Source organism: Podarcis filfolensis (genome assembly GCF_964270895.1).
Source record: "Podarcis filfolensis genome assembly, chromosome: Z".
Taxonomy (NCBI): domain Eukaryota; kingdom Metazoa; phylum Chordata; class Lepidosauria; order Squamata; family Lacertidae; genus Podarcis; species Podarcis filfolensis.
The window spans coordinates 30,591,410-30,608,536 of NC_139617.1; the positions used below are offsets into that span (position 1 = coordinate 30,591,410).

A 17,127-nucleotide genomic window follows, 5' to 3' on the forward strand; every position below is an offset into this window, starting at 1 on the left:
AAAACCAGCAATGAACTACAAACACATCAACTTTCAAAATTTCTCAACAGGCTTTCCTAAACGTTTTTAGCTGGCACCAAAAAGAGTAGGCAGGGAATTCTCAAGATGCTGCCACACTAAAATACTTTTTGAAGGGAGGGTGGAAATAAGGGGAAGTGCTCCCCTGCTCAGAAAAGCACCCCAAGGTGGTTTGAGCATGTTCGATGGCCACAGATTGTTGACTGACTGTATTTGGGGGAGAGGAACAAAAACTGAAGGGTGGGGAAGTGGTTGGAGCCCTGAATAGAAGTATTACACACTGCAACGTTTTGCTGCAGGTGCTCCTTATTGGAGATTTAATCATTTATTATCACCCCACCTTTCCTCCAGGGAGCTCAGTGTACATGGTTCTCCCACTCCTCATTTAATCACCACAACTACCGTGTGAGGCAGCTTAGGCTCAGAGTGAGTGACTGACACCCAAGACCACCCAGTGAACTGTCGCGCAGCGGTAAATTAATCAACGCAGAGTCTTCTTCATAAACAGAATTAAACTTTATTGAAGAAAATTAACTTGTTCATAAACAGCATAGTTAAAGAGCATGCACAGAGTGCTCATAGTAGCTATCTGACTCTTCACAGAGGCGTAGTCTTAACTACTGATTAACTAGAGTCCTGGAGCCACTCTTGTCTGCCTTAGATTTACATTCACAGTAACACATTACAACAACAGCACAGATACTACACTGGGCCTGCCTGCAAACAGGCTAAAAATTTATAGAGAGAATGAGTGATCCTGTAGATAAATTACAATGATTCAGCAGTTTGCTTTTAACAATTATCAGTTTTCAGGCTTGAATGATTGTGTAGGCCTTGTAGGCCTTGCGTTACTTATTCTGCTCTCAAGAACCTTTGTCTCATGACATGAGCCTCATGTCCAAGCGGAGAATTCAGCCCTGGTCTTTCCTAGGTCCTAGTATGACATACTGACTCTGATGTCACATTGGAGCACAACTGGACTACTGCTTCAGCTGGCAAATGGTGCACACTTCTTCACCTTGTGTGGCATCGTCAGTGTTGACTACGAGGTTCCAAATATCACTCTCCTGCTAAGGGGAAAAATAAACAAGTCAGCTAGTAGGAAATACTTGCAGGGCAATCTTGTCAACATCACTCTGTCAGCACTAGGGGTGGGCAAATCTTTCTTTTTTGGTTTCATTCTGTTTCCTCTTTATTCCAAGTTCAGTTCTCAACACTTTGAATGTTTGTGTATATATACACACACACACGCCCCTCAAGAAAACTCAAGTGTTTTAGTGCAACTTCTTCCCATTATTCCCATTTGTATATGACTAACACACGTTATTGCAGAACAATTTCCTCTTAGTACAATGCATTTTTGCACCTGACTTTCACCAATACACACAATTTTATTCATGATTTATGCTGGTATGTGCTTTTTTGCACACATCACTTGGCTAGAGAAGTCCAGGTTTTGGAGGATGGCTGTTTCGGTTTTGAAACCTGTGTGTGAGGCAGGTTTAAATCAAGTTTCTCCTCTGTCCCTAGTCAGCATCCATTCTTACAGAGGCAGAGTGGGTGCCATGTGGCACCTGTAGGAGTGGGAAATCAGGAGCAGACTTGCCTCCCAAAACACTTCTGTATGTGCCTAACCCAACTGACATTCATAGCATTAACAGGTATAGTGACTGAGATGCTCACAGAACTGTAGAGTCATCTAGTCCAACCTCCTGCAAAGTTGCTTATATGCTGTTCAGCTTTGGACCATTATTTGCTTTGAGCACAACTTTAGAAAAGTGGCAAAGAAGTATTTAAGTACTATATGAAGGCCATACCCTCTAAGGACTAATGTATGTGCACGATCACCTTACACCATGTACACCCGCTCAACCCAGTTAACAGTCGAGCATTCTAAAACTAAAGTGGTGATTTTGGGGAAGAAGAGAAAACCTCACAGATGGAGTTCGGACAATAAACCCATTGAACAACAATGCTATTATAAATACCTGGGCTTGGGTTTTAATTCAAAATTGTCCTGGAAGCCATACCTCCTCGCAGCTAAACTGAAATCCTCTCACTTGATTCATTCTTTATTACGGTTAGCGGAGGTCAGGGGCGGGAGTTTAGTTGCCCCCACAGTTAAGGTATTTCAAAAGAAGATTGTGCCACAATTATTGCACGATGCAGAGATTTGGGGATATAGATATAGTAATGTCCTCCCGTTAGAAGTGGTGCATTCATTCACTGTCCCAGATGTCATATTCATCCTGGTATCCAATATATAAAACATCTTTTGGGCTGGAGCAATACTTTATTAATCTCATGCTGGCACCACTTAGAAAAGCATTTACAGCTTTGTGTTTTCAGTGTATGCCCTCCGCATATCTAAAGGGAAGATTTAATAACACCCCTGTGTACCAAAGACTCTGCATCTGTGAGTTGGGAGATGCGGGGGATATTCAACAGTATTTGTTATGATGCTCTTTATATACATCCCCTAGAAAAAAAATCCTTGATTACATTCTTTGTTCTCTCTCCAGCCAACCTCCCCTTGAGCAAATATCTATTTTGCTGGCTGGCAATAACATATTTATTACTGCACAGGTTGCAAAATTTGCCTTGGCTGCAAGTAAGCTGTGAGCTTAGCACCAATACAAGTATCATAAGGGGAAGTGAGTGCTTAACATATGTAAATGTGATTTTTGCATTATTGTATGTTTGCTTTGCTGTTGTTGCTGTTCAGTTTTAAATTAATTATTTGTATCCTACACATTGTGACCAATTGTAACGGCTTATAGCTTTTAGCAATAAAGATTTCATTCATTCACCCACTCAGCCATTGCCATTTGCAGAACCAGAACTGTTACAGGTGCCACAAAATACTTCTCTGCATTTGCCAGAAATCTATCCTTTTGTGTGCCAACATCTACACTTCGGAACTCCCTGCCTATTTACATCAAGCAGGTACTACTAGAAACATTTTTGTTTACACAAGCCTACCCTGATGTGCAGAATGCCGAGATGAGCTTTAATCTGGATTTCATTTTATCACTGATTATTTTCCATATTATTTTTAAACTGTAAGGTAAAGATAAAGGGACCCTTGACCATTAGGTTCAGTCGTGACCGACTCTGGGGTTGCGGCGCTCATCTCGCTTTATTGGCTGAGGGAGCCGGCGTACAGCTTCCGGGTCATGTGGCCAGCATGACTAAGCCGCTTCTGGCGAACCAGAGCAGCACACGGAAACGCCGTTTACCTTCCCTCCGGAGTGGTACCTATTTATCTACTTCCACTTTGACGTGCTTTCAAACTGCTAGGTTGGCAGGAGCAGGCACCGAGCAACGGGAGCTCACCCCGTCACAGGGATTCAACCGCCGACCTTCTGATCAGCAAGTCCTAGGCTCTGTGGTTTAACCCAGAGCGCCACCCGCGTCCCTTTTTTAAACTGTATTTACCTGTAATCTCTCTTTTACTCTTTTCGTAAACAATTTTGCTTTTTTACAGTCAAGTGGCCTATAGAAATCTGCACATCAAAACAGCCAGAATAATAATAATAATAAAAAAGGGCAGCCCCTTATTTTCCCTTCTATAGTTTTTTTGCTAAAGAGCAGAGAAAGTTGGGTGACTAACCGGCTGCTCCCTGCTTTCAACTGTAAGGTTTTGGAAGGATGAAAAAGATTGAGGAGAGAGCCAAGCCTCTGCCTCTCGGCAGGCAGGACATTCAGGAGTTGTGGGGTTCAGCTCCAGCCCACTGCTGTTCCCTGCCTGAGCAGCCCCTTCCTCACGGTGATTCTCTTCTCTTATGGTGGCCAAGATGTCAGCCTGGGTGGAGAGGTTCTGCAGGTCCAGCTCCGTACACTCCACGGGGACATGAGGCCAGTGGTGTAGCCTCTCCGTGGCACATGAGGAGACAGGGGCCACTGGGGGGCCACTGGGGGCTGCACCACAGTCCTGTCTAAGGTCTGTCAAGGAATAGTCGCTGTAGCCAGAGTCCCTGAAAAAGTGCTGGTGCTCCGCAACGCTCCTGCCCAGCGGAGCTTGGTTGCTGGCAGGAATCACCTGAGCAAAGTCCTGGTCGGGCTCCTGGAAGGGCCAGTGAACCCCAGGAACTCTTGAGACAAAGTGGACAGCTTCAGCCAGACCTTAAAAAATCAAGGAGAGGGGAAAAGAGACAATTTAAGAACATGGAGCAAGATGTTGTTTAGAATTATAGAACTGTAAGGTTGGGACCCCGAAGGCTCATGTAGTCCCATTTTTTTCCCTGCAATGCAGGAATCACAGCTAAAGATTCCCTGACAGAGGGCCACCCAACTTCCACTTAAAAACATCCAAGGAAGGACAGTCCACCACCTTCCAAGGGAGTCCATTCCATTGTCAAATGGCTCTTGCCCTCAGAAAATTCTTCCTGGTGTTTAGTCAGAATCTCCTTTTTTGTAATTTGAATCCATTGGTTTGCATGCTCTCCTCTACAGCAAGAGGAAATAAGCTTGCTCCCTCTTCCATGCGGCAGCTCTTCAGGTATTTGAATATGGCTTTCATAAATGCTGTTGTAATTAGGACCCCCCACCCCCCTCTGCAAATCTCTCAATTTAAAGGCACTGGTTTCCTACAGCCACCTCTCCCTGGTCTCTCAGGAAAGGGAAGAGGAGAAGGCAAATCACCTCATGGATCTCTATGTAGCTAATTCCTCCTCCCAACACCAATGGACTTTCCCTCTGCCTTCCCAAATTGGCAACAGTCTCATCTGTACCTTTGCAAATGGAAAAAAAAAGCTATTCAAAGCAATGGGTCTTCCTGATCATGCTTCCCTTTCCTTGAGCTTCTTCTAATCCAGGGGTACACAAACTGCAACCCCCCGGCAAGATTTTTCTGGACTACAACTCCCATCAGCCCCAGCCAGTATAGCATGTGGTCAGGGATGATAGGAAGTGTAGTCCAACAACATCTGGAGGGCCGCAGGTTGTGCACCCCTGTTCTAAACTAAGAAGGCCAAATTACTGTTGGCTTCTCTCGCAGGCTGTCATTTGCATCTCACCCTCATGATCCTGCCGATCTTTTGGTCATAAGATCCCTGCTGGATCAAGCCAATGGCCCATCTAGTCCAGTGTCCTGTCCTCACAGTGGATGCCGCAAAGAGAAACTCACAAGCAGTCCCTGAGCACAAGAAGCCTTTCCTCTCTTGCAGCTTCCAGCAACTGGAATTCAGAAGCACTGCTGCCTGCAACTGTAGCAGCAGAGCACAGCCATCATGGCTAGTAGCCATTGATAGCCTTCTCCTCCTCCATGAATTTGCCCAATCCTTTTTTTAAAACCATCCAAGTTGGTGACCACCATTGCCTTCTGTGGCAGGGAGTTCCAAAGTTCAACTGTGTAGCATGAAGAAGCCCCTTTTCTTTTATCTGTCCTGAATCTTCAAACATTCAGCTACATTGGATGTCCGAAAGTTCTATTGTTAAGCATGCTAGATTCCTGTGTTTGAATAAGATCCTAAGTATTTGGATACATGAACTATATTGCTTAAAGAAGCGGAGACGGAGAGACAGAGAGACAGACAGACAGAGAGAGAGAGAGAGAGAGAGAGAGAGAGAGAGAGAGAGAGATGGAGAAACCACAATTCCTTCACCGCCCACCCCCTCTGGGCCTCAGAGCATCACCATTAGAGTATTACCTTCCTGTGGCCTTTGCCAAGGACTCAAACGCTTGATGGCTACAGAGAAGGAGTTGGATAGGAACGTGCGGCAACGGAAGCCAGCAGACATGGCAGAATCTTCAAATGTCCCCTCCTGGTCAGATAAATCCTGACTACTGTGGAACGCTTGAAAGATAAAAAAGATACAGAGGAAAAACACTGTCAACACACACACCTAGTCATCAGCGATGTAAGGAATAAAAAAAACAGGAATATCAGCCTTGCAAGTAAGTCTTCATACACTGAGAAACTGATACTACATAGCCAGGGACATGGGTGGTGCTGTGGTCTAAACCACTGAGCCTCTTGGGCTTGCCGATCAGAAGGTTGGCAGTTCGAATCCGCACGACGGAGTGAGCTCCCATTGCTCTGTCCCAGCTCCTGCCCACCTAGCAGTTCAAAAGCACACCAATGCAAGTAGCTAAATAGGTACTGCTGTGGCAGGAAGGTAAATGGCATTTCCGTGTGCTCTGGTTTCCGTCACGGTGTTCCGTTGCACCAGAAGCAGTTTAGTCATGCTGGCCACATGACCCAGAAAGCTGCCTGGACAAATGCCGGCTCCCTCGGCCTGAAGCAAGGTGAGCACCACACCTCATAGTCACCTTTGGCTGGACTTAACCATCCAGGAGTCCTTTACCTTTTTACCTTGACTACATAGCCATGATGCGAGTCAGTGTACTGTGGTGGATACAGCACTGGGCTAGGACTTTTGGGGACTTTTGAATCCGCAGTCGGCCATGTGAAGGCCACTGGGTGAGACTTTTGGGTCCAACTGCTGTTTCTCTGTGTCTAACCTACCTCACAGGGTTGTTGAATTAAGTGAGGAGGAAGGAGAACTGCATGTGCCACCTTAAGCTCCATGGAGAAAAGGGTGGGATATAAATTCAGTAAATAAAACAAATGTGTGTTTTATTAATCCCACCTGACCACATTCTGACTATCCACAGAGCTTGTCAAAAAAGGAAAAGAACCAGTCCAGTTATTATTGTGATTGGTAATTAATTACCTATTATAAAGTAAGGACATATGTAACTTAGGACAACCTAGCACCTTTCTTTTATTACAACTCAGTTATTATTACATAATAAGAAAAGCACTGCTCAAACTATAGAAAGCACTTCACAATTAGCATTTTCATTTTTACAACAGCCCAACGAGATATGCACCTATTATGCCCATTTTTGCAAATGTGGAAACTGAGGACAAAAAGCAGTAACTTGCACCAAGCATCCAGAGGGGATGTGCAAAGAATAGGTCCTCTGGGTCCCACTAGCCTGCTAGGTACTCTCCATTCTACCTGCTCACACTTAGGAAGTTTAAAGAGCCCTGGGGTAAGAGACACAATTATGGGGCTGTCTAGGATGGTGCAGAAAAGTGGGGAAGGGTGTAGTCAACAGCAAGAAATGCCAAAGGAAGTGGAGAAAGCAATAGAACATATTCTGTAGAAGTGAAAAAAACTCTTGAGAGGTGAGACCTCTCAGCAGGACCAGTGAACCACATCAGTGGCCCATCTCACCCAGCATCCTGTTCTCACAGTGGCCAACGAGATGCCCCTAAAAGGAAGCCCACAAGCAGGACCTGAGCACAAGGGGACCCTCCCCACCCTCCTGCTATTCAGAAGCATGACTGCCTCTGACTGTGGAGGCAGAGCCACCATGGCTAGCAGCCACTGGAAAGGAAGGGGGTAAGAGTTTCTGCACAGGACTGACTCACCATGCTGGCAGTGGTTTTTCCAGATCCGTTTGCAGTAGAGGATGGTGACGGTCACCAGTGCCAACCCAGTGATGATAAACGTGGTGAGGGTCAGCACCACAAAGAGCAGGTCCTGAGTAGCAGGTATGGGATACTTCACCGGCACTACGCTCTCTCCGGAATCACCTGCAGACACATCAGTGAGGAATGAACAGCCACAGATGCTTCAGTTTACTCATTAGTAAGGTCACAGATCCCAGTTGCCCTTCAGTAAGCATATTGGCTGGGCAGGAAATGCAAAAGGGGGGGGGCTGCATCTTTCCAGACTGCAAAACTGAAATTCGTTGCAGCCCTCCATCTCAGAAGGTTTGCAGAAAACAAAACATTGAAGGAATTGGCAGGGCCACCCAGCAGGAGATGAGCTTCTTTACTTCAGGGTGCATTAATCTGCAGGCATGAGGAGGCGGTGGCAAAAAACCCTTTCAGTGAGGACATGTGTTGCTTCTATGGGTCAACAGCTGCTAAAAGCTCCAAGCTCCATCTATGGAACTCCCTGCACTGAAGGGGACAAGGGAGAGTTAGGGCCCAATAAAGTGCAACGTACTGTGTGGCGTAGTGGTTAGAGTGTCAGACTAGGACCTGGGAAAAGACCAGGTTTCATATCCCACACTTGGCCATGAAACTCACGGCGTGAGACGTTGGGGGTCAGTCACTGCTTCTCAGACTAAACTACCTCACAGGGCTGTGGTGGGGATTTCATAAGAGAACTGTCTATACGCCACCTTGAGCTCTTTGGAGAAAAAGATGGGATATAGAAATACAAGTGACCTGAAAATAGATAGGGCTTCTAAAGCAACGCTGTTATAATTTTACACAAGTAGAAACTGTGGTCTTGGATACAGCAAAAATAGCTTGCGAGAGGGTAATGGTCTGAGTCGGGTTTCCAGGGGCATGATTTATAGTCTCAGTGAAACTTCAGTGATTTATTCGCTTGACCAGCAGAATAAGTTATGCAAAATGTGAAATTTGAAATACGTGCATAAATTGATACAGATTGTAGAATCTTGCGTTCCCTGCCCCCACCCCCTTAGTATGGAACTTCTTTCTTTTAAAGCATTTTTCCCCTCGCTGCTGCAGTTGAAACAGTTCTAGAATGAAGTGGCATGATGAAATTGCAATCTGAATTGGGGGAAACAGATGGGCAAAAGACCTAGCAGGTACTTACAGTCTAGCTCAGAGGAGGGGGTCCGCCTTGTGCAAGGAATGCATTCCTGAGCCCTGAGCCCTCCAATTTGAGTTTTCCTGTAGAAACTGTCAAGAGGAAGAAAAATGGAGCAGACAAGTTATGAGAGCCATATGTACCAAAAGAACCTGAGTGACAGAGGATGCTCTGTGCAGTGGTCATTAGCTCAAAGCCCCCATTGCTGCTGTTTAAGTATTTTTCCAACACTGGCTCTCTGTGTCCCTCAACACTGCAGTGCTAAGGACCAATCCATGCACTCAAATTGTTCCCAATGCACAATTACTACATCCAATGCTGGGTGAATCAATTGGACGAATGCTTCACCATGCACCCAGTTCATGTTCAGTTGCACCAAAACACAAACCAGTGGACAGAGCTACTCTGATGAGAATTTTTTATTTATTTCATAAAGTTTATACACTGCTTGACTGGAAAAACAACCACCTCAAAGCAGTTCACAAAGAGAACAATATAATTATCTTCAAAAAACCAAATCTTTCAAACATTTAGAAGATAAAAATAAGCAATTAACAAAAAACACAAAAAAAACCACCAACGGTTTAAAACAGACATCAACTTTTTAAGCATCTGGACATTTTGCCTAAACAAAAATGTTTTCAGCAGCTGCTGAAAAGAGTACAGTGAAGGTGTCCCTCTGATGTCAACAGGCAAGGAGTTCCAGTGTTGGTGCTGCTGGACTAAAAGATTGAATTCTTACAAATGTGAAATGGGTATTATGTGGCACTTGTAAGAGTGCCAGTTCCACAGGTCCTGTGTTGCTCTTGGAGTTCACCTTGTACTTACCCAGGGTAACACTCTCCACAGGCTGCATTCAAGATGGAGGAGCAGTTGTGTCTCTGGATCCGGTTGAGGAGACTGCATGAGACGCAGGGCTTGCAGCCAAGGTGGCTCAAGTTGTTCTTGAACCTCCTGGGCGGGCATGGAACACAATGGGCACTTCCCCCTTCACCATAACCACACTCCTGTCGAAACACAGGAACAAAGCCATTGACTGTAGCTGCAGCCTGAGACCGTGTCCCCCCCCCCCCCACCAAAAAAGAGCCAGATGAAATGCCACAGGCAGAAGGTTTGGCATCCTTTTCTAAGTTGTTTTTTCCCCTTCTTCTTAACTATCAGTTTCTAAAATACATATAACAAGCAATCCCCATGTACCTACTGCTACCCAATAAAAATTCAATAATTATACAATGTAAATGACACAGTTAAACACAGTTTGTAAATAGATCCGAATTCACTGCATCCGTTAGGGGTCTTCTACCTGAACCGGTATGGCATACTGGTTAGAGTGCTAGACCAGGACCTGGGACACCAGGGATCAAATGCTACCTCAGCCTGGAAGCTCACGGAATGGCCTTGGGAGCTAGTCACTGCCTCCCAGACTATGCCACCTCAAAACATTGTTATGGGGATTAAATGGGGAGAAGTAGTACGTAAACCGCCTTGGGCTCCTTGGAGGAAAGGTGGGATACAAATGTAAATAAATAAAAAAAATAGTAATAGTAACAACAACAACAACAACAACAACAACAACAACAACAACAACAACAACGTTTCCATTTAACAGTTTACACCAGTAATAGAAAGTAGAAACTTTGTTCTTCCTGCTGAATGCAGCTCTAATAATCCAGACCTGCATTTCCTCTAAGGACATGATTTAATTTCTACCCATTTGCAAAGCTAAGGTGAGGGTGAAGGAATGGGTTTCTGTGTAGCAAGTTTAAAACTGACTCAAACCCCCCCTTTTGTTCTTTCAAAAGAGAGCATTTTAAAATGCGTAAAACTTGAGCTGTTGAGCAAAAGCAAAATAAGGACACAATTGCATAAACAAGCTCTCTCCTTTATCAGTCACAGCAAGGGATGACCCTGACTCTTTAGGGGAACGAAGAAAACACGTCAATACTTTATCTTATGTGCTCACCACAAAATACACAGGGACCGATGTCCAGGAAAAGAAACCCATTCCTTCAAGGGAATGCCTCTGTATAAGTGAGTGTGATTTATAGATCTGTGGACTCCACTTATGTGGGTTCCCAGCAGCTGTTCCTATTCCAATCAAATAAGAGCTGTCTCCAATATTGTAACTGGAGTGATCAATTGAAAAAAATCTTCTACACCAGGAATCTCTAACCTGGCATCCCACAGCCAGTGGTGTAATGTGTGTGTGGTGGGGGGGGGCACGGTCCCAGACACAAAATTCTGAGGGGGTGCAACCAGGCACTCCCACAGGGATATCTGCCCCACCCTGGTGGGTGGCAGAGCAACTCAGGCCCATGGGGAGCTGGGCTCCATCTTTTGTGGGTAGGTGGTGCAGCACAGCCTCACTTGGCTCCAGTGGGATGGAGCACTCTGGCACCGACTTGCCCGTCCCAGATGCTGGCAACCCACACTATGCTGCTGCCCAGAGCGGAGGGGGCCAAGCCCAGAAGGTATTATTGACAGCCCTGAACAGCTTCAGATTACCTTGGAAGGCTCCATTCCAGGACCACATTTCAGACAAGGGCTGCATCTCCCCTGATCGTCCAGGTACTCATCCTGTTGGCACGTGAGTGGGTTGGCAGGCAACTGTGGTACCTGTCAGAAGGAAAAGAGCCTCTAAAGGTCTGCATTAACTTGCATCTGTCCTTAGCTTAAGGTTGTGATCTTTCCCAGGGACCTGGATGATTGTACAGCAAATGGAGCAAACAAAAACCAGCACAACAATCCTTTTTTCTTAGGGCTTAACTTCCTAAACTCCCAAAGTGCCTCTGCTTGAACCTGTTGCACACAGAAACTTCCAAATCACTGTAAGAGACACCTCTTGGTGCATAATGATGGAAACCCCACAACCATGGTACTGCTGAATATCAGTTATTTGGAGACCTGCAAAAGGGGCACTTTATACATGTCCTGCCTTCAAGAACACCCAGCTCATTAAGTGCATAAGAAGACCCCTGCTGGATCAGGCCATGACTCATCTAGTCCAGCATCTGGTCCTCAGTGGCCAACCAGATGCCCAAATGGGAAGCCCACAAGCAGGAAACGAGCATGAGCCCTTTCTCCTCCCGTGGTTTCCATCAACTGGCATTCAGAAGCATTGCTGCCTCCAGCTATGGTGGCAGAGCAGAGCCATCATGGCTATTAACCAACAATAGTCTTCTCCCTCCAGAAGTCTGACTAATCCTCTTTTAAAACCATCCAAGTTTGTGGCCATCACTGGCTCCTAGGGGAATGAGTTCCATAGTTTCACTATGCGCTGAATGAAAAGAGACTTCCGTTTATCTGTCCTGAATCTTCCAACATTCAGTTGCATTGGATGCTCACGACTTCTAGCGTTATGAGAGAGGGAGAACTTTTCTCCATGCCATGTACCATTTTATAAACTTCAATCATGTTCCCTCTTACAGTCATACCTCGGGTTGAAATAGCTTCAGGTTAAGCATTTTCGGGTTGCGCTCTGCGGCAACCCAGAAGTAACGGAGCACGTTACTTCCGGGTTTTGCCGCTCGCACATGCGCAGATGCTCAAAATGACATCACACGCATGCGTGGAAGCGGTGAATTGCGACCCGCAGACGCACGGAAGCCGGTTGTGTTTGCTTCAGGATGTGAACGGGGCTCCAGAACGGATCCTGTTCGCATCCAGAGGTACCACTGTACTTGCCTTTTCTCCAAACTGAAAGGTCCCCAACACACCAACCTTTCCTCCCAGGGGAGTCGCTCCACCCCCTTGATCATTTTGGTTGCCCTTTTTTTGAACCATCTCTACCACATCCTTTTTAGGTGAGGCAACTGGCACTGTACGGAGCATTTCAAATGTGATCCCACAGTACATTTGTGTAAGATTTGTAATACTGGAAGTTTTCTTTTTTTCATGGCCTTTTGTAATGATGTTTCCCTTTTCCATGGCCGCCACACCCTGGGTTGACACTGCCTCTGAGCCTAACCTACATTGCAGGGCTGTTGTGAGGATATGAAATTTATATACTGCCCTCCATTAGAGGATCACAGAGTGGTTTAATGTTTAAAGACACGAAAATACATGGCATGATAACAAACCAAAGGCTTGGGATAAGAGGAATAAATGAGGGAACAGGGAGTATCATGTACTCCTCCTTGAGCTCCTTAGGAGGAAAATATGGGATATAAAAGTACTCATCCCCATCGACCTCCTAGTAAATTTTTAAACATTTGCAGTGCAATCCAATGCATGTCCATTCAGAAGTAAGTTCCACTGTGTTTAAATGGGACTTATTCCCAGGGTTGTTTTTTTTGGGGGGGGGGGGAGATTATAGCACCACAACCTTATTTTGGCTTTTCAGGAGCTTATCACCTCTGAAACGATATTCTAGCCCACTGATAGCTTTAGCTCTTATGAATTTCTCCAATCATTAGAGGCTGTGCTCTGTAACTCCCATAATGAAGATTTAGATATAATCCCCCAACACTTGCCCTCCCCTCAGCTTGACAGCGCAAGAGAGCTTTATGCAACGGAGCAGATAACAATGGAGAAGATTCTTTACATTGGTAACAAATGCCACCATAAGCATCAGCCACGCTTCCTTCATCATCTCAAACTCAGCAGTTCCTCAGTCAGAAATGCAGCTGGCCAGGCACCCTTGTGAACTTCGTTCCTTAGGATCTAAACTATGAAAGAAAAAAAAGGGGGAAGAGTGGGGGGAGAATTAAGAATTAAGGATTTTCCCAGACAGGGTGATCCCCCCCCCAAAAGTCTCTTGCACCCTGAGATACAAAGCAACTTTGTTGTGACAAACAACTTTCAGCATCACAAATAGCTGTGCCATTCTTAATCCCTGCTCAAATTTTAGTTAGCAAGTCTCAACAAATGAAACTGATCTGTAGAAAATGTAACTTGAAAAGAGACGTTGCACATACTTTTGTAAACCAAGAACTCTTTAATAGAAATACATTTTAAAAAAATTAGTTAGCAAGCCAGGAAGGAGCAAAGCATGCATTGGTTGCATTTTTTAAATTTAGGTGAAGGTCACAGTTTAAATAAAACCACGCGTATTACTGCAGATAAGGAGAAATTGTTTAGTTCTCAGTCACTACCAATCTAGCTATCAATCTACAGTACATGATATGGTATTACAATCATGGCCTTGAGGATTTATCTCATATTTTTCCTGTGACATGTTACAAATTTATTATCCAGCCTTCACCCTAGGTCCCAGGGTAGGTCACAACAGGAAAATGCAGTATTCATTTGGAATATTGGTACTCAAAGTGTTTGGCAGACAGCCTAATTTGGAGGGGTGGGGATTCCATAAACTTTAAGTTTCCAAAGGGTCTAGTAAAAAAACCTTGATGCTACATCATGCTTTTTCTGGTATAATCTCCCTGTTTTCCTTTTCTAATAATTTTAAAACTTCAATAAAAGTTACGTTTTTAAAAAATATTTAAAACGGTTTTTAAAAACTTGCAATCACAAAAATTGACCGATTCTAAAAATAATAGTGGCTCTGCTTCCGTGGCTTCCAAATTCGTGATGTGCGCTTTTGTTGTCAACTAAACCTCACCACCTGTCATTCCAGGATCCGACCTGTCGAGTTCAAAGAGCCAGAAAGCCAATAAGTTCCCTGGAATGAAAGATTAAGACCCTCTCCTCCACCGACTCAACGCTGCAAGCCCGGGCTTGCCCAGCAGCCCAGCCTCTAGGAGTCCACGTGGACCCGCTTCATCTCCCCTTCGCCTGGCTGCCCTTCAAGCCTGTAGCTCAGGGCTCGATTCCCGAAGAAGCCTGGCCGGGCTCCCAGCTTTAGGAGGCGGGGGCGGGATACATTTCTTAAAAAGTGAGGGTTGTCGAGAAGGCTCCTTTCTCCGTCCCTTTTTTCTTTCCTGCATTGCACGGGGTTGTCTATTTGGTCTTTGGGTCCCTTCGAACTGTTCATTTCTATGATTCTATGAAAGCAGTTCCTGCCTGCCCGCAACTCCGCTCCCTCCCCATACTTCTTCGGCTTGTCTTCCCCGTCTAGAAACCGGGAAAGCCAAAAACTCCCGTCTCTCCTTCCCACGCGAAGACAGGCAGGCAGGCTGTGGCGATATGCCTAGACGCGCCCGACGGGGTCTCAGCCAGAGCACCGTGTACACGTTCTGTAAACCCGCAGGCGCCCTCCGGACCCGATTACCTGGGGACACGCAGGACGAGCGAGTCAGCCCTCGGAGTCAAACCGAACCGACCCCAAGGCAGAGACTGAAGGTGGCGCAGCGCAGTTACCCTGGAGGCGCACACCTGTCAGACTGAACGTTTACCTGAACAGCAGCGACGGATATATCTCTGGACTGCTGCATCCCGCGGCGGAGACAAATAGAGAGACTGCTCTCCCATTGGCTGACGGTTGAGCCGCTATACAGACTGCGCTTCCCGAGGGGTGGGGCTTACCGACCAATCAATGGAAGGCGAAGAGGCGAGATAAGAGAAGCCGCTCTCCCATTGGCTGTTGCCCAAGCCGCTATGCTGATTGAGCTTCCCGAGAGGCGTGGTTTACTGTGCACACACTGGAAGGATAAGCTCGCTTGGTTCTTTATTATTATTTTATTATTATTATTAAATTTTTATTGAATACAAAAAATATCAAATAAGAAAAGAAATAAAGAAACAAATTTCATACATATACACATGAATAGAATTATTTATACATCTATAAAGCAATATTCAAAAAGAAGAGGAAGAAAGGAAAAAAAGAAAAGTTAAAAATAGAAATTTAGAAAATATAAAAATGTTCACCATAAACAACAATTTCAGATCTATAAAGGTAAAGGGACCCCTGACCATTAGGTCCAGTTGTGGCCAACTCTGGGGTTGCGGCGCTCATCTCGCTTTATTGGCCGAGGGAGCTGGCGTACAGCTTCCAGGTCTTGTGGCCAGCAGGACTAAGCCGCTTCTGGCGAACCAGAGCAGCGCACGGAAACGCCATTTATCTTCCCACTGGAGCGGTACCTATTTATCTACTTTCACTTTGATGTGCTTTCGAACTGCTAGGTGTGCAGGAGCAGGCACCGAGCAATGGGAGCTCACCCCATCACGGGGATTCGAACCGCTGACCATCTGATTGGCAAGCCCAAGAGGCTCAGTGGTTTAGACCACAGCGCCACCCGCGTCCCTTTTTAAAACTGTATTTACCTGTAATCTCTCTTTTACTCTTTTCGTAAACAATTTCGCTTTTTTACAGTCAAGTGGCCTATAGAAATCTGCACATCAAAACAGCCAGAATAATATTAATAATCAAAAAGGGCAGCCCCTTATTTTCCCTTCTATAGTTTTTTTGCTAAAGAGCAGAGAAAGTTGGGTGGCTAACCGGCTGCTCCCTGCTTTCAACTGTAAGGTTTTGGAAGGATGAAAAAGATTGAGGAGAGAGCCAAGCCTCTGCCTCTCGGCAGGCAGGACATTCAGGAGTTGTGGGGTTCAGCTCCAGCCCACTGCTGTTCCCTGCCTGAGCAGCCCCTTCCTCACGGTGATTCTCTTCTCTTATGGTGGCCAAGATGTCAGCCTGGGTGGAGAGGTTCTGCAGGTCCAGCTCCATACACTCCACGGGGACATGAGGCCAGTGGTGTAGCCTCTCCTTGGCACATGAGGAGACAGGGGCCACTGGGGGGCCACTGGGGGCTGCACCACGGTCCTTACCTGCTAGCTATTGATATATGCAATGGACAGGCACGGCTTCCACACAGGAAGATTCCTCTAGCAGTACACTTTTATGAGTGCCACATAATATTCAATATGCACTTGTAAAAAAGTGATAGTTTTGCGCAGCAGCACCTACAACTTTTGAACTCCCTGCCTATTGTCATCAGGCAGACACCTCCACTGTCCTCTTTCCATTTCTCTTTAGGCAAACCTGCCCAGATCTGTAGAATGCTGACAAGTGTTATGATCCAATTTTTAGCTTATCATTTATTTTAATTATTTTCTGAATGTTTTAAATAGTTGCTTTAAACTATTTTTACTGATAATTTTCTTGTTTTATTCTTTTTGTAATCTGCTTTGAAGGTTTTTTTGGTGTTTTTTTTTTTTTTTGCAATGGAGTGGTGTATGAATTTTACAAAATAAATCCCTAGCAGAAAATAACCAAGCTAGGAAAGCAGACAGTGTGTCAAGACAGTGAATCTCTATGCTACCAGTATACGTGTACCTTAGAGCAGCAAAGGCAGTTTTGCTAATGCTGTGTATAGGTGGGTGAGCAAATAAGTTGAAAAAGAACAGAAAAGCTCCATTTGATTCCCCCCACCCTTCCCCAGGGCTGGACATCCTGGCACATGTCAGGGATCCATGACACAACTGCCCCTGAGAAGAGGGTGACTTGACCTTTCAAAGTCCAGATGCTGATGCAACTGTCCTTCTGTATCCTTGGGATGTCCCTGGCGTTGCATCAGCTGAATGACATTTTGCATCCCGTTTTCTGACAAATGCCAGAATTTTGTTTTAACGGTAAAATTGTCCCAGGACAAAATTTGAAAGGACAAAGGAGAAAACATAGAGGCAAGA

The 17,127-nt window shown here is 45.4% G+C and overlaps 1 protein-coding gene across 8 annotated transcripts; it reads right to left on the reverse strand.

Moving 5' to 3' along the window:
• Positions 1 to 515: 515 nt before the first annotated feature.
• EDA2R (ectodysplasin A2 receptor) lies at positions 516 to 15,003 on the reverse strand. 8 transcript variants are annotated; one of them, XM_083595319.1, is made up of 9 exons: positions 14,895 to 15,003; positions 13,145 to 13,268; positions 11,107 to 11,217; positions 9,430 to 9,608; positions 8,608 to 8,693; positions 7,404 to 7,568; positions 5,670 to 5,816; positions 4,061 to 4,143; positions 516 to 1,085 (listed from the first exon to the last, which is right to left on the reverse strand). In XM_083595319.1, exons 2-9 carry the CDS (start codon positions 13,190 to 13,192, stop codon positions 999 to 1,001), a joined length of 906 nt encoding a protein of 301 aa, XP_083451445.1. In that variant the 5' UTR covers positions 13,193 to 13,268; positions 14,895 to 15,003; the 3' UTR covers positions 516 to 998. The 8 variants fall into 8 exon arrangements, with proteins under 8 accessions (XP_083451445.1, XP_083451440.1, XP_083451447.1 ...); XM_083595314.1 differs by having other exon boundaries at positions 3,632 to 4,143; positions 14,895 to 14,996; XM_083595321.1 differs by having other exon boundaries at positions 13,145 to 13,263; positions 14,895 to 14,969.
• Between the last annotated feature and the right edge of the window lie 2,124 nt (positions 15,004 to 17,127).

What these genes read in the sequence shown, in the direction of transcription:
- EDA2R (XM_083595314.1), bottom strand. Translation starts at nt 13,192, where the DNA reads ATGATGAAGGAAGCGTGGCTGATGCTTATGGTGGCATTTGTTACCAAT. An exon ending in GAAAAACCACTGCCAGCATG is followed by an intron (nt 5,817 to 7,403) that starts GTGAGTCAGTCC and finishes TTATCTTTCAAG; the next exon opens with CGTTCCACAGTAGTCAGGAT. An exon ending in TTGAAAGCAGGGAGCAGCCG is followed by an intron (nt 1,086 to 3,631) that starts GTTAGTCACCCA and finishes TCCCCTTAGCAG; the next exon opens with GAGAGTGATATTTGGAACCT.